This window comes from Suillus fuscotomentosus, assembly GCF_016647785.1.
Source record: "Suillus fuscotomentosus strain FC203 chromosome Unknown F5891scaffold_26, whole genome shotgun sequence".
NCBI classification, from domain to species: Eukaryota; Fungi; Basidiomycota; class Agaricomycetes; order Boletales; family Suillaceae; genus Suillus; species Suillus fuscotomentosus.
This window is the reverse complement of record NW_024539538.1, coordinates 433855-460889: the sequence shown is the minus strand read 5'-3', so window position 1 is coordinate 460889 and position 27035 is coordinate 433855. Positions and strand designations below refer to the sequence as shown.

The 27035-nt window shown below is 48.0% G+C and overlaps 9 protein-coding genes across 9 annotated transcripts; 5 read left to right on the top strand and 4 right to left on the bottom strand.

Annotated features, from left to right (window-relative positions):
* The first annotated feature begins 1165 nt into the window (after positions 1–1165).
* F5891DRAFT_1032935 (uncharacterized protein) lies at positions 1166–3050 on the top strand. The gene is made up of 10 exons (XM_041361686.1): positions 1166–1182; positions 1238–1276; positions 1323–1351; positions 1405–1418; positions 1472–1510; positions 1671–1730; positions 1779–1910; positions 1960–2182; positions 2235–2283; positions 2345–3050. The coding sequence occupies exons 2-10, from the start codon at positions 1247–1249 to the stop codon at positions 2684–2686; spliced, it is 918 nt and encodes a 305-aa protein (XP_041226201.1). The 5' UTR covers positions 1166–1182; positions 1238–1246; the 3' UTR covers positions 2687–3050.
* Positions 3051–3058: 8 nt separating this feature from the next.
* Positions 3059–8255, bottom strand: F5891DRAFT_1145631 (SNF2 family N-terminal domain-containing protein; the record flags this gene model as incomplete). The annotated part of the gene is made up of 30 exons (XM_041365008.1): positions 8148–8255; positions 7963–8093; positions 7825–7902; positions 7422–7774; positions 7305–7365; positions 7124–7254; positions 7043–7070; positions 6524–6992; positions 6370–6474; positions 6301–6316; positions 6172–6251; positions 6041–6122; positions 5733–5986; positions 5562–5672; positions 5491–5505; positions 5312–5434; positions 5223–5261; positions 5127–5168; positions 5026–5070; positions 4896–4976; positions 4570–4841; positions 4476–4515; positions 4213–4428; positions 4135–4160; positions 3637–4083; positions 3577–3585; positions 3498–3519; positions 3421–3458; positions 3307–3370; positions 3059–3259 (listed from the first exon to the last, which is right to left on the bottom strand). Exons 1-30 carry the CDS (start codon positions 8172–8174, stop codon positions 3059–3061), a joined length of 3606 nt encoding a protein of 1201 aa, XP_041226200.1. The 5' UTR covers positions 8175–8255.
* A 134-nt stretch (positions 8256–8389) lies between these two features.
* On the top strand, positions 8390–10108 carry F5891DRAFT_1226191 (Nse4 C-terminal-domain-containing protein; the record flags this gene model as incomplete). The annotated part of the gene is made up of 7 exons (XM_041369505.1): positions 8390–8516; positions 8579–8656; positions 8707–8977; positions 9025–9175; positions 9223–9385; positions 9435–9523; positions 9573–10108. The coding sequence occupies 7 exons, from the start codon at positions 8390–8392 to the stop codon at positions 9660–9662; spliced, it is 969 nt and encodes a 322-aa protein (XP_041226199.1). The 3' UTR covers positions 9663–10108.
* Positions 9941–11116, bottom strand: F5891DRAFT_951937 (glycoside hydrolase superfamily; the record flags this gene model as incomplete). The annotated part of the gene is made up of 6 exons (XM_041375080.1): positions 9941–10108; positions 10163–10240; positions 10299–10703; positions 10762–10819; positions 10873–10975; positions 11023–11116. The coding sequence occupies 6 exons, from the start codon at positions 11114–11116 to the stop codon at positions 9941–9943; spliced, it is 906 nt and encodes a 301-aa protein (XP_041226198.1).
* Positions 11117–12057: 941 nt separating this feature from the next.
* Positions 12058–16605, bottom strand: F5891DRAFT_951765 (uncharacterized protein; the record flags this gene model as incomplete). The annotated part of the gene is made up of 12 exons (XM_041375067.1): positions 12058–12147; positions 12215–12274; positions 12326–12448; positions 12501–12647; positions 12697–13008; positions 13061–13150; positions 13213–13284; positions 13341–13732; positions 13784–14528; positions 14703–15467; positions 15552–16283; positions 16372–16605. The coding sequence occupies 12 exons, from the start codon at positions 16603–16605 to the stop codon at positions 12058–12060; spliced, it is 3762 nt and encodes a 1253-aa protein (XP_041226197.1).
* A 107-nt stretch (positions 16606–16712) lies between these two features.
* F5891DRAFT_300899 (uncharacterized protein) lies at positions 16713–18042 on the bottom strand. The gene is made up of 4 exons (XM_041371262.1): positions 17799–18042; positions 17416–17742; positions 17112–17362; positions 16713–17061 (listed from the first exon to the last, which is right to left on the bottom strand). The coding sequence occupies exons 1-4, from the start codon at positions 17852–17854 to the stop codon at positions 16910–16912; spliced, it is 786 nt and encodes a 261-aa protein (XP_041226196.1). The 5' UTR covers positions 17855–18042; the 3' UTR covers positions 16713–16909.
* A 611-nt stretch (positions 18043–18653) lies between these two features.
* On the top strand, positions 18654–20889 carry F5891DRAFT_300871 (uncharacterized protein). The gene is made up of 3 exons (XM_041371261.1): positions 18654–18733; positions 18799–19813; positions 19872–20889. Exons 2-3 carry the CDS (start codon positions 18850–18852, stop codon positions 20573–20575), a joined length of 1668 nt encoding a protein of 555 aa, XP_041226195.1. The 5' UTR covers positions 18654–18733; positions 18799–18849; the 3' UTR covers positions 20576–20889.
* Positions 20890–22454: 1565 nt separating this feature from the next.
* Positions 22455–25576, top strand: F5891DRAFT_952095 (uncharacterized protein; the record flags this gene model as incomplete). The annotated part of the gene is made up of 3 exons (XM_041375091.1): positions 22455–23435; positions 23487–24202; positions 24256–25576. 3 exons carry the CDS (start codon positions 22455–22457, stop codon positions 25574–25576), a joined length of 3018 nt encoding a protein of 1005 aa, XP_041226194.1.
* A 188-nt stretch (positions 25577–25764) lies between these two features.
* Positions 25765–27025, top strand: F5891DRAFT_300727 (meiotic nuclear division protein 1). Its single transcript, XM_041371260.1, has 9 exons — positions 25765–25968; positions 26016–26078; positions 26141–26155; positions 26211–26253; positions 26302–26382; positions 26451–26485; positions 26540–26647; positions 26698–26857; positions 26908–27025. Exons 1-9 carry the CDS (start codon positions 25966–25968, stop codon positions 27012–27014), a joined length of 615 nt encoding a protein of 204 aa, XP_041226193.1. The 5' UTR covers positions 25765–25965; the 3' UTR covers positions 27015–27025.
* The last annotated feature ends 10 nt before the right edge of the window (positions 27026–27035 follow it).

The window sequence follows — 27035 nt, the reverse complement described above, 5'->3', positions numbered from 1 at the left end:
GTGACTTCCAACCGAACTGTTTTGCCGATGGCCTCATCTCCGAGTAGATCGTGGATTTTGTCTTGTGACATTAAATTGTTGTGGTTCGCAAAGTTATTCCTGTTATGTTTCAAGTCTACTTTCAACAAAGCCCATTAATCTCCCATGATAAGTGTTCGGCACCACATGATGTGATGAGGGTTCAACCTTCGTCTCTGTCCAGCGCCCCGAGGAATGTCGGAGCGTCGTTGCGGGTCTTTGCTCCGCTAAACATCATTCTCTCTTGTTGTGCGTACATTTACAACCTCGTGTTTATTTTGACGGTGCAGCATGGGTGATTGCTTGAGGTCTGATCTTGGCTCTTGTTGCAGGCTATGGCATATGCTATATGGGCATTCGGCATTCTGTTTCTGACCGGGTTCTCTATCAGTAAGTTGTACACACATTACCAAGACCTCGGGTATAGATATCTTACGATAAAAATGGTTGGAATTTTGACCTACAGTGATAAGATCCGCTTGTGTTTCTGAACAGAGAGAGCACTCAGCCTGTGTGATTCTGCCCAGCTGGTATGTTTACTCTTACGATCTCGATGGATATATGGATGGTTGTGAAGGGTACTTAAGGGTGACCCTTTCTTTTAATAAGGATAAACGGATTGATTACGTCTCATTCGTGTGAAAAAACGCAAGAGCTTCTGTCTTTGCTTTCTATTAATTGTTGACTCCGAGAAGCATGATGGCCTGCTTAAATTTGCCCTGGCGTTCATGTATCCAATCGAACTCGTTTCGAACCTTTCTCCAGGACCACCAACGTCCCTTGTCATTTCTTCCCCGTGAATTGAGTCAGGTCTTTTCAACAAGGCTTGGACCCTTCAGAAAATATCGACCATGTCATACAATCCAGATCTCGCAAATTATGATGCGCAAGCTTTTGCGCTTGCCGCTCACAATGTGTGGGTTACTCGTGTCTGCCAATGTGAGTATTAGACGTGCTTTGGTCGACATTCTGACTTACTTTTTTTGGTATATCATAGTGTGTCCTTGTATCATTTTCTGTTATGATTACTGTACGTCTCAGGGTGTGTATCAAGACCAGTCCGTACTGATGATTTCGGCTAGTGCTCACGCTCGATCGAGAGGTGCGATCTCCGTCATCATGTGGGTTCGACTGTCTCATTTCTTACAGGTTGAATTTATATGGGTCCGTCTTCATCAAACATATGCAGGATTTGACTTGCTCAAGAATACTATCGTAGAGACGGCCGATGAAATTTTCCAACATATTATATATCATTGTAAGATTGCGCTCATACTTGTAGAATGCCTTTGAATGTCAGTTAGGTGAGATTTGGTGGCGGCGCACTCATATTGTGAGTTCTTGCTTGTCCAAAACGAATAATACAATCGCTGACATTCTGTGTAGTCTCTCTGCTTCAGGTAGTCAACGTTTATCTTAGTCTCGAATCATCGCAGAATGACGTCCTTTTCAGCATTTATGAGCAAACACACTTCTAAAGAGGTATGTTTCTTCTTATTCCATTTATGAGAACTGAACACCTTTTAGTTGTAAGTTGTATTACGAACATCGTTATCGTATCAGCTGTTCACCCTACCTTAACACTGAAACAATATCATTAGCTGTGAGCAGGAATTTCCAGCTATGATGCCAAGTCTTATAAGGCCATTCAGGTTCATTATTCCTCAACATTCAAGGGTGGCCCAGTTTCTGCATTCTTTGGGCAGTTCAACGTGAGACATGTTTCATGTCTTTAGATGAAATCGCTGACCTTTGTTCAGTCATACTGCAGCTCCGAGTGTACGCTCTATACCGCCGATCTCTAGCGGTCCTGATTGCGATGGCGGTCGGATTTACGATTGAGGTTATAGTCATGTCTATCTTTTTAGGAATAGGCATGGCCGAGAATACCAGCGAGTATCCACTCATCCGCACAATTGCTCCAAATTTGACATTTTCCAGATACAAATAGGCCGTTACCAAATATTAGAATCTGTGCCGTCACGCACGCGCCGCCTGTGCTTGCTTACGTGTGGTTGCCCGATATTGTTTTTGGAACATTTCTATTCGTGCTTGCAGGAAGGATCGGGTTCAAACGCGGTAGATTTGGCTTCAACATCTTCCGCATGGAGAGAAAAGACCTTGTCGATGCTCTCGTGTATGGCAACCTCCATTACTTTCTCTGGTGAGTAGAGCCAATTATATCTGCAATCCATTGTAGTGACCGCACCCGATAGCATACTCATTGCGAACGTTGTAAATACGGGAATCTGGCAAGGGCTAGGGGTAGGTCTGGTCCTGCCGCAAACTGCTTTTGATTCATGACTGACTTTAACAACAACAACAGTTTAGCTGGTTCGAAGCTCCAGAGGGGTTCGCAGCTGTCATTGAAATCATCCTTGGATGTCGGATGGTGCTGGACCTTAATTCAGCGGTGTCTGATTCTGACGGCTTGCGTCTATTGGACTCGTTCCCACTCAGAGACTCTTTCGGTGCCAGAGAGGGTCCGTCAACACTTTATTCTGCGGTTAGCACCTATGATCTTGAGACTCCGCAAGGTCAAAATCGGCTTACCCAAGAGATTGAGTTAGCTTCTCCGACTAGTCCTGGATCCGGGGAAAGCTCTCGCGTTCTCATCGAGGGAGCAAACGAGTTGTGTAGCAGTCCGCTTCCTACCGTTGTTCATTAGTGTACAAAACTGTTCTTACAGAAACCTATCACTACACGACTACATAAACTACATTGATTGTTTGGTTCATTGCAACTGCGAGCGAATTGATGAGACCTTGAGGAAGCAACTACAAAGGTTATGTAATACACAACAAATCAATCTGTACCTCTCACAGCTACAGCACCTTTCTTCCACTTTTACATCTTCCATCTATTGTCCTATAATAGGCGATAAGCACTGTTTCAACTATTAGGTGTTCGTAATAACGTTCCGAGGGCGAAATTATTGGCATCGTGGATATAGACAATGATTTACAGGCGAAATAACTCAAGCCCATCAAGCTTGTTGCTGGCGGATGCCACCCATCAATTCGAGGATGTCTAGAAAAACTTACTCTAAAGTCTGTCTTGTTGTCAGTGACGAGACACGTACCTTGCAATCTAGCTTCTTTCTTTTGTCTTGGAGTCTCCGTACGCTTGGTTCCAGCAAACGCCTAAACGTGCGATTAGTGAGGTGTGCCATAACTAGAAAGCGGTCATTAACACTTGCCTGTTGAATCAGAAGCTTCTTTCTCTCTTGTATCTCGATGACCTGATGGAAATTTCAGTAAGATAGAACATTTAATTCGGCGAACGCACTTTGGATTCGACAGTATTCTCGGCGATCAGCTGGTAAACGTGAACTGGTCGCTTTTGTCCAATACTTCTTCAAGTTAGTTCGGTCAATGGGAGAAGACATGTGCTGCAGCTCACCGATTGCATCTGTCGATTGCTTGACTTTCAATACCCTCCTGTTGTGTACGTCAAGTAGTTGCTGCGGAAGGGGAGACTGAAGAACTTGCCTGCCACCAGCTAATACAAGTGGGTTAAGGTCAGTTCGTTGGAATTAACTATGATAAGGAAACGCACGGGTCCATCCTACGATACCGAATAAGTTTGAAGTTGCAGCGATAAAAATACATCACTTACAAAAAGACATTATTGGCAGCAGTTAGGTTCAGACCCAGTGATCCAGCTTTCAAAGAAATCAACATCACTCTGGGAATCTTGCTTCCAAAAGAGGAGCCATCGAATTTAGCTTTCTGGCTAGTTGATGGGCCGTATGTTGCTTTCGCTTTACCCTTATTCTTGGGCTTCAACTTTCCCTTGCCTTTCTTTGCCATGGTAGAGATGTCCTCCTGAAAGTCGTCAGTGTCATCGTCAGCATCATCTACGATGAAGCTGGAATCATCGTCCCCCAGAAGGACATCCTCTTCCACGAAAGTTGTTTGTGTCGAGGTACGTCTTCTGCGTGGCGGAAGGGAAGTCTCGATGTCGACCAGATCCCCTTCAGTTTCAAGTGGAATAGAGAACTGCTCAAGGACTTCTTTCCGTCGCTTAGCTGACAGCTGGCCATCGAACCGCACATATGGAATGCTACGACGCAATTAACATTAATTGGAGAAGCGATCAGTAATGAGATCATACCCATGCTCCTCAAAGGCCTCGCCGATCTGGATGCAGTAACATGAGCATGATTGCAATACCTTGAAGTTTCAGGCGCACCTTATCCAGGAATGAAGTAAACTGGGAAAAAACAAGGCTCTTCTGGTCGCTAGGGATGAGTTGGAGGAGGTGGATCAATTGATCAATCTTTGCAGACGATCCGGATCGCAGTGTGCTATCATGAGTTTCGTTCTCATCATAACGGACCGGCAGTTGAGTAAGTTCAGTGGGAGGTGGTGGTTCTATTAAATCGCCCATCCCAATGGTACGACGATCCTGAAGATATGTCAGTGAACTGAAGACTGCCATAGACATAGCTGTACCATAGGACATTTCGGGTCTCTGGCTATCACTTCAGAAATGCTTTGAAATTAAATCAGAATACTGTTGCTGTCAAGCACTATCACGAATCCTGACCATGCGAAACAGAAAGAATGGGAACAAGCCGTGATCCTTGGGTCGTTTAGGACGTCGAAGCAAATAGGACACTCTTCACTGTCTTCAATAGCTTTGGCGAGGAGACTCTGCAGCAGGCGCCTCTGATCCTGAGTAACCGGGAGAGCGACACCTGCAGTTTCTTCATTATCCTCTGTAGCACGAAGTTGTTCCAAGTAGTTTGGAGGAAGAAGGCCTGGGTGCAGAACTACTTGTCGTAGCCGTGTTAGCATACTAAGGACGTTTGTCGTGAACTATAAGGAGAACCCAGGTCAACACAATTGGCCTTGCGATCGGGGAATACGTACCGCAGTGGTCATCCCTCCTTGTTGGTTCATGAACTTCTCCACTCGTTGCTGAGAGATTGAACCAATAGCATCATAGAGAGCCTATATGACATTGAGTGTGACCGATATTGCAACAGCAGACAAAACGTACTCGTGCTTCATCTCCCAATGGAACTGGAATGACAGTAATGTCGACCTAACAGAGAAATTAGAACCATCGTACATTTTGGAGCGAACAACAGTCGTCACTACCGGAGGTAAAGGCACAAGTGGCCTTCCAAATTTGTCTTGCATCTACAAAATCCAGGTTCAATCAGAACTGTCCGTCTGTAATCTGTAGTACCTTACCTCCTTTGTGCGACGAATACAGGCGTGACTCATCAGAGCCTATAGCCGTAGTAATCAGTAAAATTCGACATAGGGTAGTAACTACTCACTCGCAGCAGCTCTGCACCGGAGGGATCTCCATCTTTCAAAGGACGTAGGAGCAAGCGCTTATAGAAGTCCTCCTTGTCGAGTGGACGACAAATCTGAAGGAAGGTCAAGATAGACCCAAGATCCTGCAGGCATTTGCGGTCAAGTCATTTTTCTTCTACCATATCTTTGGAAAACACACCCTTGGAGAATTGATCTAAAAAAGACGGGATTGTAGGTGAGCTATTTGGCATCCAAAATTTATACACTCACGATGGGAGTGCCAGACAACACCCATCTGCGTTGGGCCGTGAGTCTACAAACAGCTTTAGCCATCTTCGTCTTCGGATTACGAATCGTGTGTCCTTCGTCAAGAATGACTCGCTAATTGAACAACAGAGAGTAGATAGGTTATAGCTTATGTTCATGTCATTATCCACTCACCTTCCACTTCACGTCGAACAGCGCCCTTTCAACCTTCTTTTTCTTCTTAGATGGTCCATGACCAACGGCAGTTGCAGAAACGTCGGATTCTCCAGTGACCGTCTGGTATGTAGTGATGACAACATCATACTGCGAGAGTTGTTGAGGTGTCATGTCGCGTGTTGCACCATAATAGGTGCAACATGAGATTGCACCTCTGACGCAATGTTCTTCAATCTGTTTCTCCCAGTTGGATATGACCGAAAGTGGAGCAACTGGTATCCTTAATCAGCAGAAAGACCCTCAAATGAGAAAACAAAAGACGTCACCAATAAGTGTGCTCTTCGAATGATCAGTGGGAACGTCCTTCTGAGTTGCAAGAATGAGAGCTAGCATGGAAAGCGTTTTCCCCTGCGTGCAAGCTTAATATCACCTCTAAGTGTTTGAAAGTCCTACTGACCAGCCCCATGCTATCTGCTAGGATGGCGCCACGGCCGAGCAGAGGAGGTGATGATATCTCTTGAGGAGTTTTCGTTGCGACTACCCACATTGTTGAGCAAAGTACAGCAAACAATGTCACATACTCAACTGTTGAAGTAGTGGGGCTGATATGACTGAATGAATGACTGAAAGTTTAGAAAAAGCAAGATTAACACACCTCCGAGCCAATTTTTCTGTACTGCCAAAATTGAACCGGCCTGTCGGACTCCTTAGCTGGTAAAGACGGGTATTCATGATCAATACACCACTGCAGCGCTTGGCTCTGCATGCGAGAATCAAGTAGATGAAAAACACAAGCGACTTCCACCTACCTGGTGCCTGAGCAAATCAACAACCAGATCACCATTGGCGATGCCAGGGGGAGCGGGATGGACCGGAAGATTGAGAATATCGTCGACAGAACATAACGCATCCAGGAGAGAGGCACGTCTTCCCTCATCGTCTACTTTCTCTAGACCGCCCAACATCTGTTTCAGCTCAGCTGCATTCTGCAGAGCTTCTTGATGTTTTCTAACGGCCTCTTGCTGCTTTTTAATAGCCTCCTGCTGGGACTTTGATTGCGTTGCTTTGGCTCCGTGCCTTTGGCTTGACGACGGCTGAGATGTGGACGATGAACTTGCTGCCGAAGGCCCAGCTGCGACTGCATATGCAGTAGATGATACTTGTTTAGTCGCGCCTCCTACTCCCCGAGGCGGAAACCCGCGCTGACGAGGAGTAGCCCAAATTAACTGGGGCTCAAGCTGGTCCCTCTTGTCAGATGGTCCATAAATCTTCAGTGTCCTGTGAATAGTGAGCATCCTTCCGATACATGCGATGTTACAAATTCTCACATGGAGAGTGAGTAGCTAAATCCAGACACTGTTTTTCATTGGAATCTTGCCTATATGGTATATTATATGCAGAAGACTTACAGTTTCCTTCGTGCATCACACCTTCAACAGTAATCGCGCCACGATCCAAAAGAGGGGCAAGCTTCGCAGCCGTCTGCTTGGGTACATGCCCGACCTTATTACCCCCAATATTCCGGACCTCAATGGCATTCCTGGAGCAGTATTAGCCTTCAGCTCGATATCGATAATTTGCTATAGATACCTGTCGTATTTATTTTGCGGCTCTCTAATTAGCGTGACTTCCTCGCCAGCACCAACGAGACCTTGGAACGCCACATGAATGAATGCATATGTGAAGAAAATCTGCAGAAAAAATCACCTTTGTAATATTGGACACCGACAATACTGGAACTCAAGGTGCAATACAAGACATCTACAGGGTCAGATTCAATCAAGATGACCTCATCCTCGTCATCATCCTCGTCAACATCGTACACGATGGGACTGCAAGTGGCCCGTATAACCGGCTTTACAGAGCTTAGCTGAGAGTTTGTCGGCGCTGCCTGCTCAAATGTAGCTTTGCGCTTTTTCTGACTGCGAGCAGGTGCCTGGGAGGTGGAAGGTGTAGCATGAGCAGCAGCAGAGGTAGTTACTTTGGCAGTCAGGGGAACGTCCGCTGGATCCACTCGTTGGTTCGCAATCGCTCGCCGGACCTTGGTCTGATCCTCCGGACTGGGAAAGTTAGAACAAACTAAACGTGCATGTCGTAGAGGACTTCTTACCGAATGCTGCCAAAGCCGATGATTGTGCTTTGGTCCACTACTGCAAGGCTTCTCAAGATATCTGGAGTGACACATCCCCTTTGAAATTTTATGGTCAGCAAAGACATTCGGTAAACAGCAAATAGAAGTACTACTTACCAGTGACGCCAGGCGACTGTTTCACCATATTCTCCTGGAACAAGTTGCCCATATCTCAATCCTCCGACTGGAATTGGGGAGCCACTACAAGGAGCGGGGCCCTTGCACACCGACCGGGTGCTTCTACTATACTAAGCTCCTATAAGCCCCGTGTTCTCAGCACAATAGACAATAATAATGCTCACATCGATAGAATGCTTTGGCGGTACCATTGACGGTAACCTGCGTAGGTATCTTATGAACGCGTTGTACTGGCTTCTGACTTCTAAGTGGCGTCGTAGTGGCAGAACACAAAGCCTTGCAATTAATTGAAGTCACTGTTTACGCGGCTTTGGCGCGGTCGCCGCGACGCGACGCGCCACTGATTACGTGATACGCGCCTCTTGTTTTCTACCACACCCGAATACAGCAGCGGAAGCTTCAAGAAATGGTTCATTTCGACCCGAACGTGCGCATGGGCAGTCCAAGTAGTCTCCCATATGACCCAGACCAGGATGCCGCTGAAAAACGTGACATCCGGAAAAAATATCGTGCTCTTGAAAAGAGGACAGGAGGTCCGTGGCCGGCGCTACTCCGCATGAGCTAGAAGCTTATTATCATGGTCTTTCTGCAAAAGATCAACTTCGACCACAAGACATAATGGCTGCTGAACTCGTTGAACACGTCGAAGAAGCCGATGAACTGTTCCAAAAAGGTGTGTCCTCCTTTCGTTTCCCTGGTTCGTGCAATGGAAGACACTTTCAGTGAAAAATCCGACCGAGGCTACACTTGATTCCACTGTACTTCGGAATGTATCAAGTATTAGTGCGCAGAAGGCCCGCGCAATGAAACTTGGCTCTGCCGCCTTCGACGTTGATGACTTCGTCTCCAAACTTGCTATATTTATGGGTGGCAGGCACGAACTTGCAGACGATGCTTCGGAACTAGATGACATCGGTGACTCCGTGATGGACTGGGAGAAAATTGGTCGAAGAGCACTGGCAAAGAGCAGAAGGGTCCCAGTAATGGGATTTATGTCGGTTATTCCCAAACAAATCAGACTTCGCACTCAGCCCACTACAGGCTTGGACCTCTTTCAGTAGAACAAAAAAAACGCGCCCAGGTCAAACGTGCAAAGCTTGAGAAGAGCAAAGAAGAAGAGCGCAGACCTCAGGAGATCAAAGAAGAAGACATCCAGCGATCAGAGAACGAAACCACGAAGAACGTAATCAAGGTAGGTTTGTAAGAGCCCCTTAGTGCATTGAATGAACCTCCTCATAGGTTAGAGAAATTCTTGAGGAGTCTGGTGCTGTGAACCTCTTCCGCTTTGTAATCAACCCCAATGACTTCGCACAATCTGTTGAAAACATATTTTACCTCTCTTTCCTCATCCGAGACGGGCTTTGTGCCCTCGAAATCGACGATAACGGAGAACCAATCATATGTGAGCATCGTCTCTTTGAGTCTATCGGCCGTACACTCAACATTTGCAGTCTTATGCGAAGCACCTAGTGCACAAGATCGCGCGGACGGGGTAACGTGTCACCAAATAGTTATGGAGTTTGACATGGCTACATGGAGGGTAAGACACCCCATTTTGTTGGTTCGCACTCACTTCATCTGGTAAACAGCGTGCTATAGAAGTTTTTGAGATCACTGAGTCTATGATACCCCAAAGACCGGCAGCTAAGACGAGATTGGGAGGCAAGTGGTATGGCTGAGATTTGAACTAGATTCTGCTGGATATATTGTTACACTGGGTATTCTTCCACCGTACTGTAAAGTGGAATCTTAACACGTTCCATTGCAATAGGTATAATTGTGATAATGTTACAGGATGTCGATCTCATTCCGTAATGAGAATTTAGGTGGAGTGTAGTAAGTAGATCTGCCGTTCCCTTCCTATTAACTGAATGAACAATGCCTTGTGCCATATATAATAAACGAATGAATGAGTAAATGAATGTCCAAATATGTAGGTTGAGATGCGAGATTCCGGCTAACAAGACGTGCGAGGCTTGAAGGGGAATTTCTTGTTCCCAGCATCATCGTATATGCCATAGCCAGGCTCCTGGTCGTCGCTGTAGATATGGGCGAACCAACCGATACCACCCTGAGGGCCGAGTTTGAGATCCTCGCAATGGCTATCGAGCATAGAAAAGTAGCCCTGTGTCAAGTTCATTAGACTACCAAAGACGTTAAATTTCATGATGCGACTGACCTCCTCGTTAGCTACCGAGCACTGGGCAAGAATGGTATTAGGCTGAACGCCAGGCGATGTGACGGAGGGCCAACCATTCTGGAAAGTGGGACGCCTTAGCAAAGAAAAAAATTGCACCCGACTAGGACAGACATACCTCATCAAAGTACATCTTCTTGCCATTGCCATGTTCAATAAACCAGTTCATGTCAGTCTTAACGAGCGGCCATGCAGCAGCACCAAACGTTGCAAGGGCCGAGAAAAAAGGGAGCATATGAATATTGATAAAGTCGATAGCATCAAGGACGTCTTGAGCGCCGCCACGCTCCTGGTATCCGTATGCGAGTTCGCTGACAGTGACAGGAATCCCGACGCCAGAGAGCTTGGATTTCAAAGACGTGACCTCCGCTGCTAGTTGCGAATGCGGTAGTACGTCATCAAACAGAGGCTCGGAACCGAATTGGACGCCTCGAGTGACGAACTTGGCCTTGGGGTTGTTGGTGAGCGAAGAAACCAGCGAATCACGGCGAGTCATCCACTGATCGCCTCCATCGAATCCAAACTATGTGCCACAAAAACTGTTATAATCATAACTACCATTCCCATTGAAAAAGTCTCACCCAAATCAGAGCATGAACGCCTAGACCTGTGGTCCATGCAGCGCTGACAATATCATCACTGAGATAAAAACCAGTCAGCTCGGAAACAACTAGAACTGATAATTGCATTACTAGAAACCGTCTCTATCACAAGCGCCGTAAAGACGGACATATCTCGATCCAAAGGTGTTCTTGATGTCAGCAAAGTCACTGTTGAGCTTGCTTATAGACTGGCCTGAAGTTACATCAGTTCACGAGCGTCAGGAGAAACAATGGTCGCACAAGCAGTTACTTCATAACTGAATCCAAGGAATGCATATTCGGTATTTGGAGAACACCACCAACCATCGATCGAGCTGGGAACACTAGACGGCATGATGAAACCCTCAGACGGGAAACAGGGGGAGGAGCCGCCGTTGGTGTTCGTAGCGGGTGCCGGAGGTGCACTACCCACAGAAATGACCCCAGACAACGGATGGGTACTGGAATCACTACCAGACCTGCTGCTATGAGGATGGCAGCTTCGAGAAACGTGGCGGGAAGAAACGAGATTCAGAGACAGAAGGAGCAGCAACCCGAGGACGGAAAGAGCACGTGTCATGTTGTAAAGAGTGTGTTGTTAGAATGTATGGTTGAAGGTGAGCGTTGGATGCGAGCTGAGAGCTCGAGGGTAGTATAAAGGACTGCAAGCTGGAAGTGCAAGTTAATCATCATTGTACTTGGTGCAGCTATATACTTGTGGACACAAAAGAATAAGGAAATGGAAAGCTTACCACGGTTCACAAAGGTTCCACGAGAAATGCTTTGTTCTAATTTGGCGAGCGCTTAAATACGAGCGCTAAGATTACGAAATATGAATTGCTTCCGCGGAACCAGTGCGGAATTCGGAGTCTGGCCAACATGCAAAGACTCAAATGGTCTCCCCTTTATCTCCCAAAACATATTCCGACCTGGTTAGATTGGGTGAAACAGGTGGCATCTTAATTCAAGTGATGGAAGACAGTCGGCTCGTTCCCAGGTTCTATTAAGAATATTCACACTCAATTCGCCTGCAGGCCAGAATGCATTTCCGCCTATAACTTACATTTAGCAGTGATACCGGCATGGTCGTCAATCGGTCGATAAGAGCAGCATGATCCCGTGCGTCTAATTATCGTAAGTGATCTTCTTGTAAATCCAAAAAGAAGGTGATCGCTGGAGGACAGGCACCGAATGATTGCAGCAAGAAAGTATGGGTAAAAACAAGGTAAAAACTACTCTATAGATCATTCCAATTATTCATATCTAGCGTCAGAAAAACTGTCACTTGCGCATATATCAAGATGACAGTACAGGAGCTGCGTCAAGACCCAAAGGAAGCATATTCTGATCTCGCAATGCTGCTTTCTCCCAAGATGAAGTGCGCAGCTATTTCAGAAAGGCAGTCAGTGAGCAACATTGAAGAAGAACTAGCATGCCATGAAAAGACACTAACATGCTCAATCGCCTCGGTAGTCGAAAGGATATTCATGTGATCGGGGACGAAGCCTCCATTCTAGTGCAAAAGATCAGAGCAGGCCGGATGCTCGAAGAGAGAAGACAGTACCACTTGAGACTCATCAAGATCGCGGAAGGCATGCCGCATGTCCAGAGGAAGTTGCGTAGGTATTACAAGTACATGGATGGTCGGATAGAAGGGTTTAGATATTGCCACCTTCTTCGCCATAGCCTAACATATGAAATCATGTGGGTGATTTTTTCACAGCAGACATGATGCTTACCATGACGGTCTGAATTGCTAGAGAGATATCGGAACGTTTGGAACGTGCATGTTTTCCAACCAGGACAAAGAATTCCAAAGAGCAGTCGATAATGTACACTGATTGCTGAAGTATAGTCTCTGCCGATATCAATGCAACAGCACGAATCTGCATCCATGTCAGGTGCAAGCCAACCGCATGTCATCAAACAGCATACCGGGTCGCCTTCGACTGTAGCATCCACGATCCAGCATCGAGGATCACTGGGAGCAGAAGCATTTCTAAATCTCCAATAGTCTGCCTTGGCGTAATCCCCAGAGTCACCAAGGACCATCCAGAACATCTCGTCATCTACATCATTGTCACCTTCTCGAAGTTCCTTGATAGAAGTCCCTTTCGCGGCGGAGACCTGTGCGTAATCTCGGGCAGCATTGCGTTCCTTCGGAGTTGACCCACAACCATGCCAAACATAAATCTGGTCAAGGATAGAGACACAGTAGCTATAGCCTGAACACAGGTTTCGGATGCTCTGTAATCAGGAGTTCAACGTTGTCCCAGGTCTGTTCATGCGAGCAGCATACCAAATCCAATTCGTCGATATATATGTGTTCCCCGCTCGAGCGCACCACGTGCATTGCTGTATTTTCAGAAGTCCAGTGCGTGCGAGTGCCCTAGGGAATGGGTATTAACGTAACAGCATAACAACAGCATCATGAGGTATTATGATACCGACCTGCCGGATGGCAATCTTTCCTCCCAGAACATGAACAAGTTCTGGAGGTTCGTGTCGTTGGAACACTGTTTCCTGGAAGTCATTCCTATATTTTATATATAATTCTTCCCTTAAAGACATATCCTCACCAGAGCTGATCCATACCGTCTTGCAAGCTCATCTGCCTTCTTCTGCTCTCTCTCGCCAAATCGGCATTGTTTCCCATGCCAGCACCAAACCTTCATGGAAACAAGCCCACCGTCACGGGCCTTTCCGCGGTGTACAATCACCAACACCTCCGTATCGTAGAGAATATGAATATCGCGCAGGACGGGAGTCGCGGTGCCGTTATTGATGGATAAAGTCTCAACAGAAATGGTGTGAATATTCGGGTCAGCGCTAAACGTTGGAGGAACAGATTTCAACAGAGCATCCACATCGACACTTGGCAGGGACTCGTTCGTGTGATCTGTCAGAATAATCGAATCAGTAATTACTAAAACAATGTAGCTCAACTCACCGATGTGCACGACATCGAACACTAGAGATGAACTGGACGCAGTGCGCTGGATAGTTGGCTTGACTCCCAGACTACTTTTGGAGCTTTCACCGACGAGTTTGGAATCCAGTAAAGCCTCCCCAAATGATTTTGCCAATGTTCCTGCTGGAGACGACACAGGGGTCTTCACTTCCTTCAGCGGTGGCATCATAAAAGAGGAGTATTTCTCAATACTCGGCTTCCTCTTCTCAGCCTGAGAACTCAGAATGCTAGGAGCAAGTGGACTCAGCGCGCAATCGTTTCCCTGCTGGGCCCCACTCAAAGCTTGCGCAACGTCCATGACGGTGGCACGATTCCCTGTGTTAGGAGTGCGGCCATGTTTCGCTAGCGAAGGTGAGACCGCGCGCTCCTTTCCAAGAGGAGGTTTCTCCTTCACTTTCTCTGCAGTTTCTGGTGCAGCCGCTAGGCCTGGCAGAGCCAGTCTTCCCACCGTACCCTGCGGTTTCTGACTCGGGGGAGGCTGGCCTGCAGTAGAATTTGAGGATGCAATAGGCTTTACACCAATCAATGTCGGTTCTGTCCAGCGGTCTGTGACACGGCCAGTGGTGTTGGATGGTGCGATCGTCAGTGGAAGCTGTGACTGAGGTTTCGATCGAGATCGTATCATTGGCTGGGTGGGAGCAATTGGAAGCAATTGAGTGTTTTTTGTTGAGGTGATCGATTCTACCGCAATCGGTTGTGGTAAAGTGGCTTTTACATCAAGAGGCTGTCCTTCAGGAGAGGCAACATGTGCAGAACCACCTGTTTTGCGAGGTTTCTTCGCTCTATCCTTGGTTGGCTAGTAATTCAGAAGCCGGCAAACAAAGAAAAATCGAATCACGGCAAAAAGAGTGCGTATTCCGATTAAAAACCATCATATACCATTAAACGAAACCAAGATATCAAAAAATGTGGATATAAAGAAAAAATCCATCAACCATCGATGCGTTAAGCATTACCGGAGAGCACGCACATGACTCAGTGGCTTGTTAGGAGACGAAGATACACGCGTCCTCGCCTCACTCCCGTCCGCTTTCACCCCGAGTTCATCAACATTGCGAACGACTGGATCATCACCAGTCTTGGTTGGCTTGATGTATGCAATCATCGTGGTGGAGGACCCTAAGTTATTATTCGCGCTCTCAGGAAGAGCACTGGTCTTCCCAGATGGCGTTTTCGGAAGGGTGGGAATGGATACAGCGCTCTTTGAAGAAAATTCCGTGTCGTGCGTTTTCACTTCTGCCTGCCTGGCTTCTGGTGTCCTTCCGCGGTTTACCGGGAATGGGGACTGTGGGGGCAGTGATGGTGTTCCAGTATTATTCATTGCAGGCTGCCAACGGTCTAAGACACTTGCTCTTCTAGCACTCTTATCTCGCGTTTCGCTGGCAGCTTGACTTGGGGATCCAAATGTGCTCTCCCTCCTCGCGGCTCCTGCTGCTGATTCGAGGCGTCCACTGGCTTGAACAACACTCTGCACAAAACCGCGACCCTGCAGCCGACTGATACTTGGCGTTGGATCCTTGGTAGATGAATTGGCAGGCGGACACAGAAAGGCAGGGGAGACCCCGCGTGATGGCTGTGGGGAGTAAGTCTGCCGCACAGGGGACGTTGGAGTGACAGATGGAATTGGAGTAGACTGTTGTCTAGGTGTCCAAGAGGGCTGAGAGGAATTTGAACGTGTATAGATTGGGCTCTTCGTGCGACCAGAATCTGCATCAGGCGTTTTTGCACGATTGGGCTCAGCATTGGGGGTCTTCGTCCGAGTATGTTCAGGATTAGGCGTCTTGGAGTATACAGATTCTGTCACCGTCTTAGCACGGACAGATTCAGGATTGGGAGTCTTCACACGAGTTTCAGTAACAGGTGTCTTGGGGCGCATCTCCGCAGTGATGGGGGTTTTCGACCGAGAGTCAACGAGGGAACTTGGTGGAACCACAGCAGCTCTGGTACCATAGTTCTGAGACAAACGGTATGAAGGCGAGTGTGGCGTATCTACTCTCAGCTGTGCTGAAATGTTGCCCGCGGGAGTGCTTATCCTGCGCTCCCGAATGCCTGGCCTTGCAAGTCCTGGGTTCAGAGACTGCGGCTGGCTTTCAAGTTGTTCCACATATCGACGGGCGACCGAGGAAGTACTCGTAGTACGGGATCTCACGACATCTGGTGTGGAAGTGGGAAATGCACGAACAGGTGTGCCAGCTGAAGGTGGAAATGTGGCAGCTGCAGAAGGTTGTGCATCTCCTTTGACCATCCCCGGCATAGCGATTCCATTTCTTCCGAATATTGGATGTACGGGACCATGATCCTTGCGCCCATCATGCACAACAGTGGCATCCTGTTGTGGCTCGTGGCGTTTCAATCGAGGGCCGGCAGCAGTCGACCCACCCATAAATGCAGCCAATGACATATGGACTCTCTTGGGCGTGGTATTAGATGACACTGCTGGTTTATGTGAAGGTATAGTTCGAGGTGGCTTCTCTGAGGCAGGTGCACTGGTAGTGTTGCCCGCAGGCAGATCATTTGGCGAAGGAGTGACACTAGATGATGATTCCTGTAACTTGCCTATGCAATCATCTACAAGTTAGAGAATATGGAAGTGTCCACGCCAAGAGATACCGACCCAGATCAATGCCATGCATGCCGACGCCGAAATCACCGCTCATGCCTGATGTACTTCGTCTCATCCTCGCAAGTCGTGCCCGCACGATTTCTTCCTCGAGACGACGTTGCTCTGCCTCATCATCCGCGTTGACCTGGCGTTGCATTGCCTTGATCTTGCTCGTCCACTCCGCAAGGCCGTTGTCAGCTGTATTGGAAGTGGTATAAACAGGTGCAGGAGGAAGGTCAAAGCGCGGCGAGCGAGGTGTGCTTGTCTGCATCGTGGACATCGACCGACTATATGTCAGTCAGAGAGATTACTCGTTGGCTCAGTGAGCAAGGTCTTGGATCGCAGCGTATGGGAACAACTGTCTGAACCCTCGAGTTCAGATGTATGGAGGCTGACGTAATTCCTCATTAGGCTTCCCAATTTCCCCTGCTTTGATTGCAAGAGATCGAGATCGGTACATTGACAATGTACTCTACGAGCACAAACAATATCGGTATGATGTTCATGATTGTAAATAATTCACCAAGTTGCTCAACAGTCCAAATAACTTCATAAGTCCGTTACAAAAGTAAAAGTTAAGCAAAGATTGCAAAGGCGGCTGCGACGGCTGCAACAGCAGCAGCACCCATGTTGAGACTACCAACAGAAAGCGCAATAGCACCACTACTGCTAGTTGTTGACGAGGAATTGCCTGCTGTCGCCTGAATACTAGAAGGCATCTGACCATCTGCCAGAGGATGTGAGCGCCTTGACGAAATAAAATGAAACCAAAATTACTTGTGTAGTTGGCACCACATTCGGATGAGAATGAACTTTGAGCGGCGGTAGCAATTGCAGGAAGACCCTGACTAAGGACGGTATAGGCAGCCTTAGTGCAATTGGTGCAGACAGCACTCGAGGGAATTCCAGTGCTCCGACCGGATACCAATTTTGTGACAAGTGTGATTATGCTATTTAGCGAAAGAGTCGTCGTGGCAGACTGTATGCCCGTGAGCACCTCAGGAACACAATGAGTGGTCAACAAAATGCTAAAAAATTGATTAGAAAAAAGGGAAAAGTAAATGGTAGTTGCTCAACTCACTCTGTCAAACACAAAAGCTGTCGAACAGTAGGGTAATAGGCCTGAATGGATGTGACAATAGCAGTGGGATCGGTGGTAATTACTCCAAGACTCGAGAGATCAGTAGAACATCCCGAAATGACATCTGTTACGACAGTTTGGAGGGTCGAGTTACTACAGGCGGCTTGAGTGCACAAGCCCGAAATCCAGGTGTTGACACCAGGAATAATCGAACTTGAGTTTGAGTTCGTGATAACGAGCGAGATAAGCCCTGATGGATTCAAACATGCGGCACTGGGCGAGGTTGAAATGTTAAGTAGTGCACTCTGGCACTGCGAAGAGAGTCCCCTGAACACAAAAAATATCAGCCCAGTCTTCCCCAAAAAAACTTTGCTCTAACGTACGATTGAGCAACGGCGAAACCAGCGCCAGCTAGAAGAATTGCAAAGTTGAAGAACATCGTGAGTTTTCAAGGATTGAGTTATTGAATGAAGGGAAGAAAAATAGTTAAAAGATTACCGGGGGAGAATTAAAAAAAAAAGTGAGCCTGCTGCGCAGTTCACTGAGACTCATCTGCTTTATATTGTCCACAGTTGGTGTGACGGACACCAGGTTGACACCAGGATTCCACAACTTTTTTCGGATGCAATAAATCCTGTGCAGCATAGGTGCATGTTGGGGGCAACACTACGCAACCATCATGGTTTCCGACAATGTCTCGTCCATAAGTAGTAGGTCAAAATTCTTTTAGCTTGAGCGCGCTAGCTATATGCAATAGTGACCATTGTTTTTGTCATAAAGAAATAGTTCCGGCTGTCTCACTTGTCCATTCTATAATGCCTGCCCAGCCTGAGGTGACTATTTTTTCTACCTCACTCCTATATAAATAGGCAGGATACTCACAGCGGTATTGTGCATCTGTTGGCATGGCGGTATTGTATGTTTTGGAAATACAATCACCATCTGGCCTGGTGCAATATTTGGACCGGACAGTGCAAGCTGACACTGGTACTCAGGTGGAGGTGTTGTTGAACGACGTCGAGCACTTGTGCGCGCCTAATTAGGATACGTAAAGCCGCGGAAGATTCCATAAGAGAAGCCTGGTTGCGCCTTCTGTTCAAATACATCCAACGCAATTGCGATTCCTTATCCTTTCACAATTCATTTCTATCAGTGGCCATAAAGATCGACCGACTCACTTGTTCACTTCGTTCTCCCCTCTTTCTCTCTCTCTTATTTGTACGGAACTGGGATTTAGTCTTGTATCATAGTACTAGAGGCTATCGCGCCCCGCGCAAGTCCCGCGTAGGACACCCTCATTTTACTTGTCCCAAGATCTGTAAGTCTCTCTCTATCTATCTGATCATCGCTACGATAATTCTGATATCCTTGACGCGTCGAAAGACCATATTCGACGCGTTAAAATTTTAAATATCTCTAGTGACCGAAACCGTGATGACTAAAAATCGCGCAACCAGCCCCGCGTCGCCTTCCCCGTTAGAGCGCTCATCATCGCGACCCGCTGCGGACCACCTTCCACCAAGGCCCTATAGAAGCCTAGTAAAAAAGTCAACATCACGAGCGGAAGGAGTGGTCTGTAAGAAGCGCAAGCGGTCCACGGAAGCACGTGAACGCAAGGATTCCAATGACGGAGACAGGATGTGTCTTGCCCAGAGGCTGCGTCATGATGATGATGCCTTCATTACTGACCGCTATGCACGGTCTGGCCTTTGGCGCGCTCCTTCCCATCGTAAGGAGCACCACCGTAGCAGCTCCCCTGCACTCAACAACCACAAGGACAGCAAAGGCCCCTCGTTCCATATCACCAAATCTTCTGATCGCCGCGCTTCTGACGACAAGGGTAAAGAAAAAACGTCTTTACCCTCCCTGAATAATGGATGTTCTGGATCTGTAAGTGCCTGTCGTGATGCACAGCACCCTGCATCGCAAGGCATGCCATCTGTACAGTCCGTGGATAGCTTTCTAGACAGCATCGATTTGAGCATTACTCCTTCATGCAATCCGGTGCTTGCCAAGAACAAGGTTCCCGCGACACCAATTCAGCAAGTACTTCCCCCAACTCCTGTATCCATTGCACCCATTTCCCTGCCTTTGCCAGAATCTTCTACAGCTGAGCTTCGACCAATTCCCTTCACTTTTGGACCGGAGAGGCTTTCTCTCTTACACCACGGGCACCCGTTGAGTTACGACTTGAACCTACTTCCTGATGACCCTATTGGTCCTATCACATTGCTTGGAGCAACTCAGAGCGAACCTGGCGCATATCTTGTTGCCGCAGCACACTACAGGCGGACTGGCCGTTCTCGTGCAGCTTGCAAGGTGATTAGGGCCTTGCTTGGCAAGCATGCCCCTGCTACTCGTGCGGGCGGTGTTTTGACTGGCAAAAACAAAGAAAATGGTGAAATTATTATCCTGGAATTATCACTAATTATGTTGGGCACTAACGGCTCTCAAAGGTCCCTTCCATCAGGCTTCCTCATCGCTAGCGAAATCTCCCGCACCTTCCGTATTTACACCCATAGACGTCAACACCACAGCTCACGACGCCGCTGTCTTACGATCTGCCATTCTCGTTCTCGCAGCCTGTCAGCTGGACATAAGCCGCGATTCTTCATCTCCCGAAGAGAGGATAGCACATGCAACCGCTGCTCAAGAACTTTTTCGTACAATATACGGAACGAAAAACGACTTTATTTCTTCCAATTCAGGAAATACTAGTACAGATGTGAACGCCCTAGGACTAGCTTTTGCAGATCACGCCCAAAAGCTTTCCACCGCCAACAACATCCTACCTATTTCTATGTCCAAACAAACATCAGGCGTCCCCACTGCTCCCGCTTCTACTCGTATTCTAGCTCTAGAGGATGAGCTCCGACTCACGCGCATAGCCAAGTCTACAATTGAAGCCGACCTTGCTGCTGCGAAGAAGCGCCAGGAACGCACTGACCTGTCTGTCAGACAAGCTGAGACCCGTTCTCGTGACGCCCTCCGATTGCTTGAGACCGAGAGGGATGAAGTTCATAACTTGAAGCGTCGACTCGTAGAAACGGAACGGAAGGTGTCGGAAATGGAACAGTCAGCTGCTGGTGCCGAGTCACGCGTGTGGGTGAGGCTGCGGGACATGGTTTATGATCAGTTTGGGAGCACAAGAGGTTTTTGATGCGTGAACTAAGTGTGTTTACGTTCGTCTTTTCATCTTTTTCAGAACATTGCGGGGTCTTAGAATCAGGACCAGTCATGTGGTGCATCTCATCACAACCCCCATCACCATCATCATTGCCACTTGTACATCATATCATTTCCTGCAGCATTCGAGATACCGTGTTTCACAGTCCACAAAAGTGTGTTCTTGTAATTATCCTCCATGTATGGAACTAGCATAGCGAGAGAACAGGAGGATACGTTCCATTGGAATTGTGTGATGTGAGGATGCTGAACGTCTATTCTCCCCACCTATCGTGCCCAAGGTTTAAGCCTTGTAAGGGCCCCTATGACCTGCGGCTTATTCCGGCCCACCTTACGGCAGAAGGTACTGTTTCATGTACCTATATCGGACGACTTAAGTAAGTCAGGTGAAGGGTATTTTTAGGTTGGCTGGCATGCTCAGGCTAACCGTTTTTTCCTTGTCCAACTTCATGCTTCATGTCTACCTGCCTACCCGCCACTCGCTTAGTCCGCTGTGTTCTCGCGCAGTGCCCCATCTCTCCCGCTGGCATTTTTACTCGAGTTTCTCCCGGCTGGCGCATAATAAGACTGATTGAATAGTCACTACATCAAGACATGCAGAATAATTTGTAAGTACCCTCAGCCTTGGATCGTCACCGCTACTCTGATAGTGTGTGGAGGATTGTGCAGTTGCAACTTGAATGTCTATGGACATGGCGGGTTGCATATGCTACCGCAGCACTGTTGTCCTTACTAAGTTACTACTGAAAATGAACGATTATGCTTATTGGTTTATAGTCTGACGATCTAGGGGGGACTAGCTGGCTCCTAGACCTACATTTTCTTCCCAAGGTCTTGCCCATGGCATGATCATCTACCATAGTAACTTGCCAGCCTCTCCACTGGACTAGCCGTTTCGTCGCTCGTGGGACGACATGCTGCTTTCTGCTAATTTCACGCGATTCACGCTCCAAGCGAATGTACATTCGCATCCCAAGAGTCTCCTTGTGCAGTCCTCTCCACTTCTGTGTCATCTCCGGCATCCGTCAAAGAAGGTCAGAAGACTGTCCAAAAACGGTGAGGGCTGCGCGGCATTCAAATATTTGAATCCGCGGGTAGTTGATGCCTCAGCCGATCAGCCAAATGTGTTCTGCCCGTTTTTCTCCATCAAGCTTCTAGCCTCTGGGATTCAGACAAACACGCTGGTCTGATGAACTTCTTACGTCCCGGCGCCCACCGTACATTGCACAGCGATAGAAATGTGGGGAAAATCGGGCGTCGCTCAAGGGATCCGTAGTAACTGTTGAACATACAGACGTGGCAAATGCAAATGTTGGCATCGTCCGAAATCAATGGTATGGACAGATTTATTTCGTACAGCCTGTCCGCAGCTCGGTAACCTGCGCTGCTGATGTTACGGTCTTCAATCTAGTGGACATTTCCCATGTAATATTAGTCCTAGTCTATAGCTACGGTACGGATCACTTGGCTAGTCTGTGTCGCGTGTAAAATATATAGTTTATGTTCAGCTAGCAGGCACTGCCAAATATTATGAAAGTACTATCTGAACGGACAGGGCCGGCCGGTCCAGGGACCGCCTGGGAAATGGATCGTGGTATATTGCCGCAACATTACCGTTCGAATTTCATCGCCTCATTTCCTGCCTCAAACATAACACTGTCCCTGTTCTTTGATTTTCCTATACGTCCCCCTTTGAGTTGGCAGTGTACCGGGTTGTTAATCGGTTATTGACGACGGTGTCGAGCTTCGCTCACTGTTTACGTCGACGGCCAGCCTAAGCATCGTCCAGCTGGGGAGCCTTTATTGTTCCCTGGACTCTCACCGTCAATTTTGGTCGGGTTATTTCAAGTGTTATGGCTGCGGTCTCGACCATTATTCAACCTTCGCGACCTGACTGTAATCCTGTTTCGTCAACTCTTCCCCCGAATCTTCATGTCAATATCTTTCAACGTAGCCTCGCCATTTCTGATCTCGATTTCAAGGACAACCGATACCCCACTCTCACCCTAGACAAGAGCTTCCATAACACTAGTCCCATGATTATTGGGTCCACAGGTCCTCAGACTTGGGGAGCGACTGAACACCAACATCCTTCATCTCGTTCAGAAGCAATGGAACAAGCGCCTCAGGACAAAGAGGATTTCAATGCTAATGACCAACAAGGCCTACAGCTCAATATGATCTCTAGCCCCTTGTCGCAGGGAACAGCCCACCGTATCAGCGAACGTTATAGCCTTGACGATAACGTTCGGACATCCGGCAGTGGAGGGTTGATAAATTCTAATCTTTTCGATGACTCATTCAAGTCCGCTGGGGAGTCCTTCACAACTTTACCTTCACCTCCACAAGCATTTCGCGATGTTCCGGCTTCCCTCAAACCTGCCAGCAACCGGCAGCCCTCTTATCCCCAACTCGATGCTCCTGGTCCATCCAGATTACCACCCCCAAATGGGGTATCCACATCACGATCCTACAGTCCCACTATGGGCATCACGATTCCCATTTCTTCCAGTCCACGTGCATACGCGCAACATCCCACTTACATCACCCCTGCCGCTGCCCCAGATCCGATCAATCCCATCCTCTCCCCAAATCCCCCAACTCCTCCTGAGGAAATATGCGTAGAGTGTGCAATGCGTGACCAGGACATGGCAGATGTAGTCGTAGTCGGTCCTGGGATGTGGGAGCGTGAAAGTGATGTACTCTACGAGGAGTTACTTCGCAGAGAACAGGAGGACGAGGCAGCTGGAATCTTATCATCCGAGTGCTCTTCGAAACCTAGAGCACGAGGCGGACGCTTAAGTGAACAAAACATCAAAATATGGCACACGATGGTAAGCAAATCCGGTCGGTTCATTATTAGTGATCTTAATTATCCAAACTAGACTCCTCGAGAGCCAGCATCGAAACAGCAGACTCTGGAGCAGTACGTGAAGGCACAGCGGAGTCTCCTCGAGGCTGAGGCACTTGCACACGCACGTGCTATGCAAGAATCGATGCAACTGGAGCACAAGATGCGAGACACGTACTCACAATTCCGCCGTTCAGCCTATGATTTGAACGGCGGAGTAGAAGACGCTGCTTTTCGTCTCAAGCCACCCCATGTATCCATTGGCCAGAATGGGGCCCTCGGCCATCATATCCGGAGTCCTTCACGTGACCTCACAGTTCTGGAGAACGGTCTCATCGTTGAGCATGTCGACATTCGTAAAGAAGAAAAAGAAGAAGAGCGCCGCCGTAGGAATGAGAAGCGGGATCGTCGCGGCCGGAAGTCTTCTAGAAGTTCTGCAGTGGACGTCACCTCCCTTTATTCGGTCCACAGTCTAGGTCCGCATACTGACAGTGGTCTTGGGCCAATGCAAAGCTCGCGATACTCTGCTATAAGCTCCATCAGGCCAGTCAGCTCTCTGGCTGCGCCAACGGACAGGCAGCAAAGTTTGGGCCAGGTTTATTCGCAAGCATCATTCTCAGATGCGCACAGCCGAGGGTCTGCTTCTCCACGACGCTCGCGTTTCTTTGGCTTCAAGAATTTGAGTACTACATGGCGTAGCCAGGATAGTCTCGCTCATTCGGGGATGTCGGGCAGTATGATTGATATGCAGTACGTATTGTATTTTCTTCCATAAAAGGGTCATTTTCATGATATATTTGTAGCGTGGCCCTGCATCATGAAAGCACTGGACTTCGCGTACGATCGCCTGTCGGCGATCGGAGTATGCTATCTACTCCCAGACATAGTCAACTGTGGCCACCAGTGGAACCCCAGGAACCCCTTGATACGCCGGTCGACGAGAAGGACAAATCGAAGAAGAAGCGCAAGGGTATTGCAAAGATATGGAAGCTCGTCAGGGGAAACAAAGAGAATCCGCAGGACCATGCGAGCAGCCGAGATTTAGCTCGGTCTCAAGATACTGAGCGGAATGAGGATGACTTGCCTTTGGCGCCTCCACCCCCTTTGTCATATCTGGTTGAAAGAGGACCAGGAGAGCACCTGGGAAGCAGTGGGCGCCACGTGTCCACTCCATCGCTTCCTTCGACATCCTCGCCGCGCAACCAATTTTCTTCTTCAGGCATGTCCCCTTCGACAGCGCCGTCTAGCCTCCTTCCCTCACCTACTTCTTCACGTCCATCAGGCATAGATCGTGATGCTGACCGCAAAAGCAGCGCACAAATTGACGAGAAAGAGAATTATGCCGTTGTTGCTGACGAGAGCGGCAGACTAAAGTCACTTCATCCTGTTATATCCGAGCCTGATATTCGTCAGAAGCTCCAGCAGAATACTTTTGCCTCCACCAATGGCATGACACTTCCCAGAACGACCAAGCCACAAGTCATACTCTCTCGGGAAAAGTCTTTGCCACCCCTTCCCGGTGAGGCCAAACTTCGACCGAACAATCCTGGTGCAGAATCACGGCCGCAGACGCTATACACCTATGATCCTCGTCAGGTTGGTCAGGAATCTAGTGATCTTACTCTACCGCATGCCCCATTCCGCATAGAACCCAGACGACAGTCTTTCAGTGGTTCCACCTCCCGTCCTAGCCTGGGCATTCAGACCATGATGCCCTTGGGTGCACACGATCCCTCAAAAGGTCCTGGTGGTATGTACAATGAGTTTGGCATCTCCAGACGCTCGCTTGGCCCCTTGGAGCACATCGATGAAAATCCTCAGCCATTTACACCCAGTAAGCGGAGGAGCAGATTTGGACTTGCGTCCTTGCTGGGCAGGAAAACTACACAGCCAGAGCCAGCCAAAGGTAGCGACTCGCATGAATTCCCGCCGTTGACGACGTCACTCTTCGAGGGTGAAGATAACCTCACGACAGCATATACCCATTCCATATCTCGCCAAAGTGCAGGTCCGCGTATGTCTATCACCTCCCGCAAGGCGCTGGAGGAGCGGGTCGAGCAAGACCGAGAATTTATCGCGTATCGCTACCCCTCCCATGACCAGCGCCTTGATATCCTGCGGTGACGCAACACCATCGTTCATGCCCCCTTTCACGTTCCCTGCTGTTTCCTCGCATGACGACCTTATCTTGTTTAGTGTCTGTACATCATCCTGCGTTACATCCTCCGCCTCTGCATTTTACTTAGCTTTCTACATCCATTTTTACCAGGAACAAATGCTCGCGTTCCCGCTCCAGGACTTTGACTGCATGTTTTTCGTATGTAATCATCACGGTCATTTCTGCTTACTTTCGCGTTACTTCCACATGTAAATGCATGCATTCACCGCTTGAACCGTTTGTAATTTCCGATTAGGTAACACGTGACCTATACTGGCTTCGTCGCGCGACGCGTTTCACTCCTTGAGTAATATCTTCTACGTTTTCAAGTCGGAACACTATCTCTGTTTGAAAAATGGTATGGAATCCTTTTGTCGTTATTGGTTGGTCATGCAACATTTTTAGGCACCACGAGGTCTGTCTTTGGAAGAGAAACGCACTAAGTTATTGGAGATATTCCACGACACAGTGAGTTATCACCTGGGCCTTTGCAATTTGATCTTTCCGAACTGACAGAATATGGGTGTCAGAAAGACTTCTATCAAGTATGACCTATCTTATCTCTCAGACGACTCACTCTGACTTTTGATTGTTCTATAGTTGAAGGAGCTTGAGAAGCTGGGTCCCAAGCTCAAGGGAATTGGTATGACTATTTGTTACACCAATCGGATAACGCTTAAAAGATCCCAAGTTTCCCAGACGGTCAAAGAAGTCTTACAGTCCCTCGTCGACGACGGCCTTGTCCAGGGTGATAAAATCGGTGCTTCAAACTGTATGCCTCCAAACCTGGATATATGCGCTTGATATGCGCAAGAACCCAGATACTAACCATGTTTTAAGTTTTCTGGAGCTTTCCTTCGCAAAGAGGAACTATCGTTGAACTGTTCGCTTCTCAAGATGCGAGCTATACTGACATGTGCACGCCATAGGTCCAAAACCGCCTGGACAGCGTGAAGGAGACAAGGGCCGGTCACGAGGCTCAGCTAGCTGAACTAAAAACAGCTATCGAACACGAGAGAACTCTCAGACCCCTAAGTGTTGGTTTTATTTCCATCCGACGAATAATAAATAATCAGGGAGAAATTAGGATTCTCGCGCGACAGCGTTGGAGCAGCTTACTTCCATGAAAAAGCAACTCGCTGTTCTACAAGAAGAAATCGATGCTTACGGCGCTTGTGATCCTGTGAAAGTTGAAGAGAAAAGGAGAGCTGTCACACTGGCACATGAGGCGGCAGTACGGTGGACAGGTCAGTAAATGCCCGTCAGATCATTTGTTATTTAGCAACAACCTCCTCAGACAATTATTCCATCCTTCTTTCACATTTCACTCGCCAAACTGGGATGGACGCACAAGACATCAGGAGGTATTTGGAGATCGGGGATGATTATGAGGATATCTTCTGAAGTTTTGTCCATTCGTAAAAA

Bases quoted from the DNA above. Each gene is read 5' to 3' on its own strand.
- F5891DRAFT_1032935 (XM_041361686.1), top strand. From the start codon at position 1,247: ATGAAATTTTCCAACATATTATATATCATT. The intron at 1,731-1,778 runs GTGAGACATGTT...ACCTTTGTTCAG, and splicing joins CATTCTTTGGGCAGTTCAAC to TCATACTGCAGCTCCGAGTG. The intron at 2,284-2,344 runs GTAGGTCTGGTC...CAACAACAACAG, and splicing joins GAATCTGGCAAGGGCTAGGG to TTTAGCTGGTTCGAAGCTCC.
- F5891DRAFT_300899 (XM_041371262.1), bottom strand. From the start codon at position 17,854: ATGTTCTTCAACTTTGCAATTCTTCTAGCTGGCGCTGGTTTCGCCGTT. The intron at 17,363-17,415 runs GTGAGTTGAGCA...TCAATTTTTTAG, and splicing joins CAGCTTTTGTGTTTGACAGA to CATTTTGTTGACCACTCATT. The intron at 17,062-17,111 runs GTAATTTTGGTT...ATCCTCTGGCAG, and splicing joins ATGTGGTGCCAACTACACAA to ATGGTCAGATGCCTTCTAGT.
- F5891DRAFT_300871 (XM_041371261.1), top strand. From the start codon at position 18,850: ATGACTAAAAATCGCGCAACCAGCCCCGCGTCGCCTTCCCCGTTAGAG. The intron at 19,814-19,871 runs GTGAAATTATTA...CGGCTCTCAAAG, and splicing joins TGGCAAAAACAAAGAAAATG to GTCCCTTCCATCAGGCTTCC.
- F5891DRAFT_300727 (XM_041371260.1), top strand. The intron at 26,254-26,301 runs GTATGACTATTT...AAAGATCCCAAG, and splicing joins TCCCAAGCTCAAGGGAATTG to TTTCCCAGACGGTCAAAGAA. The intron at 26,383-26,450 runs GTATGCCTCCAA...CCATGTTTTAAG, and splicing joins TAAAATCGGTGCTTCAAACT to TTTTCTGGAGCTTTCCTTCG.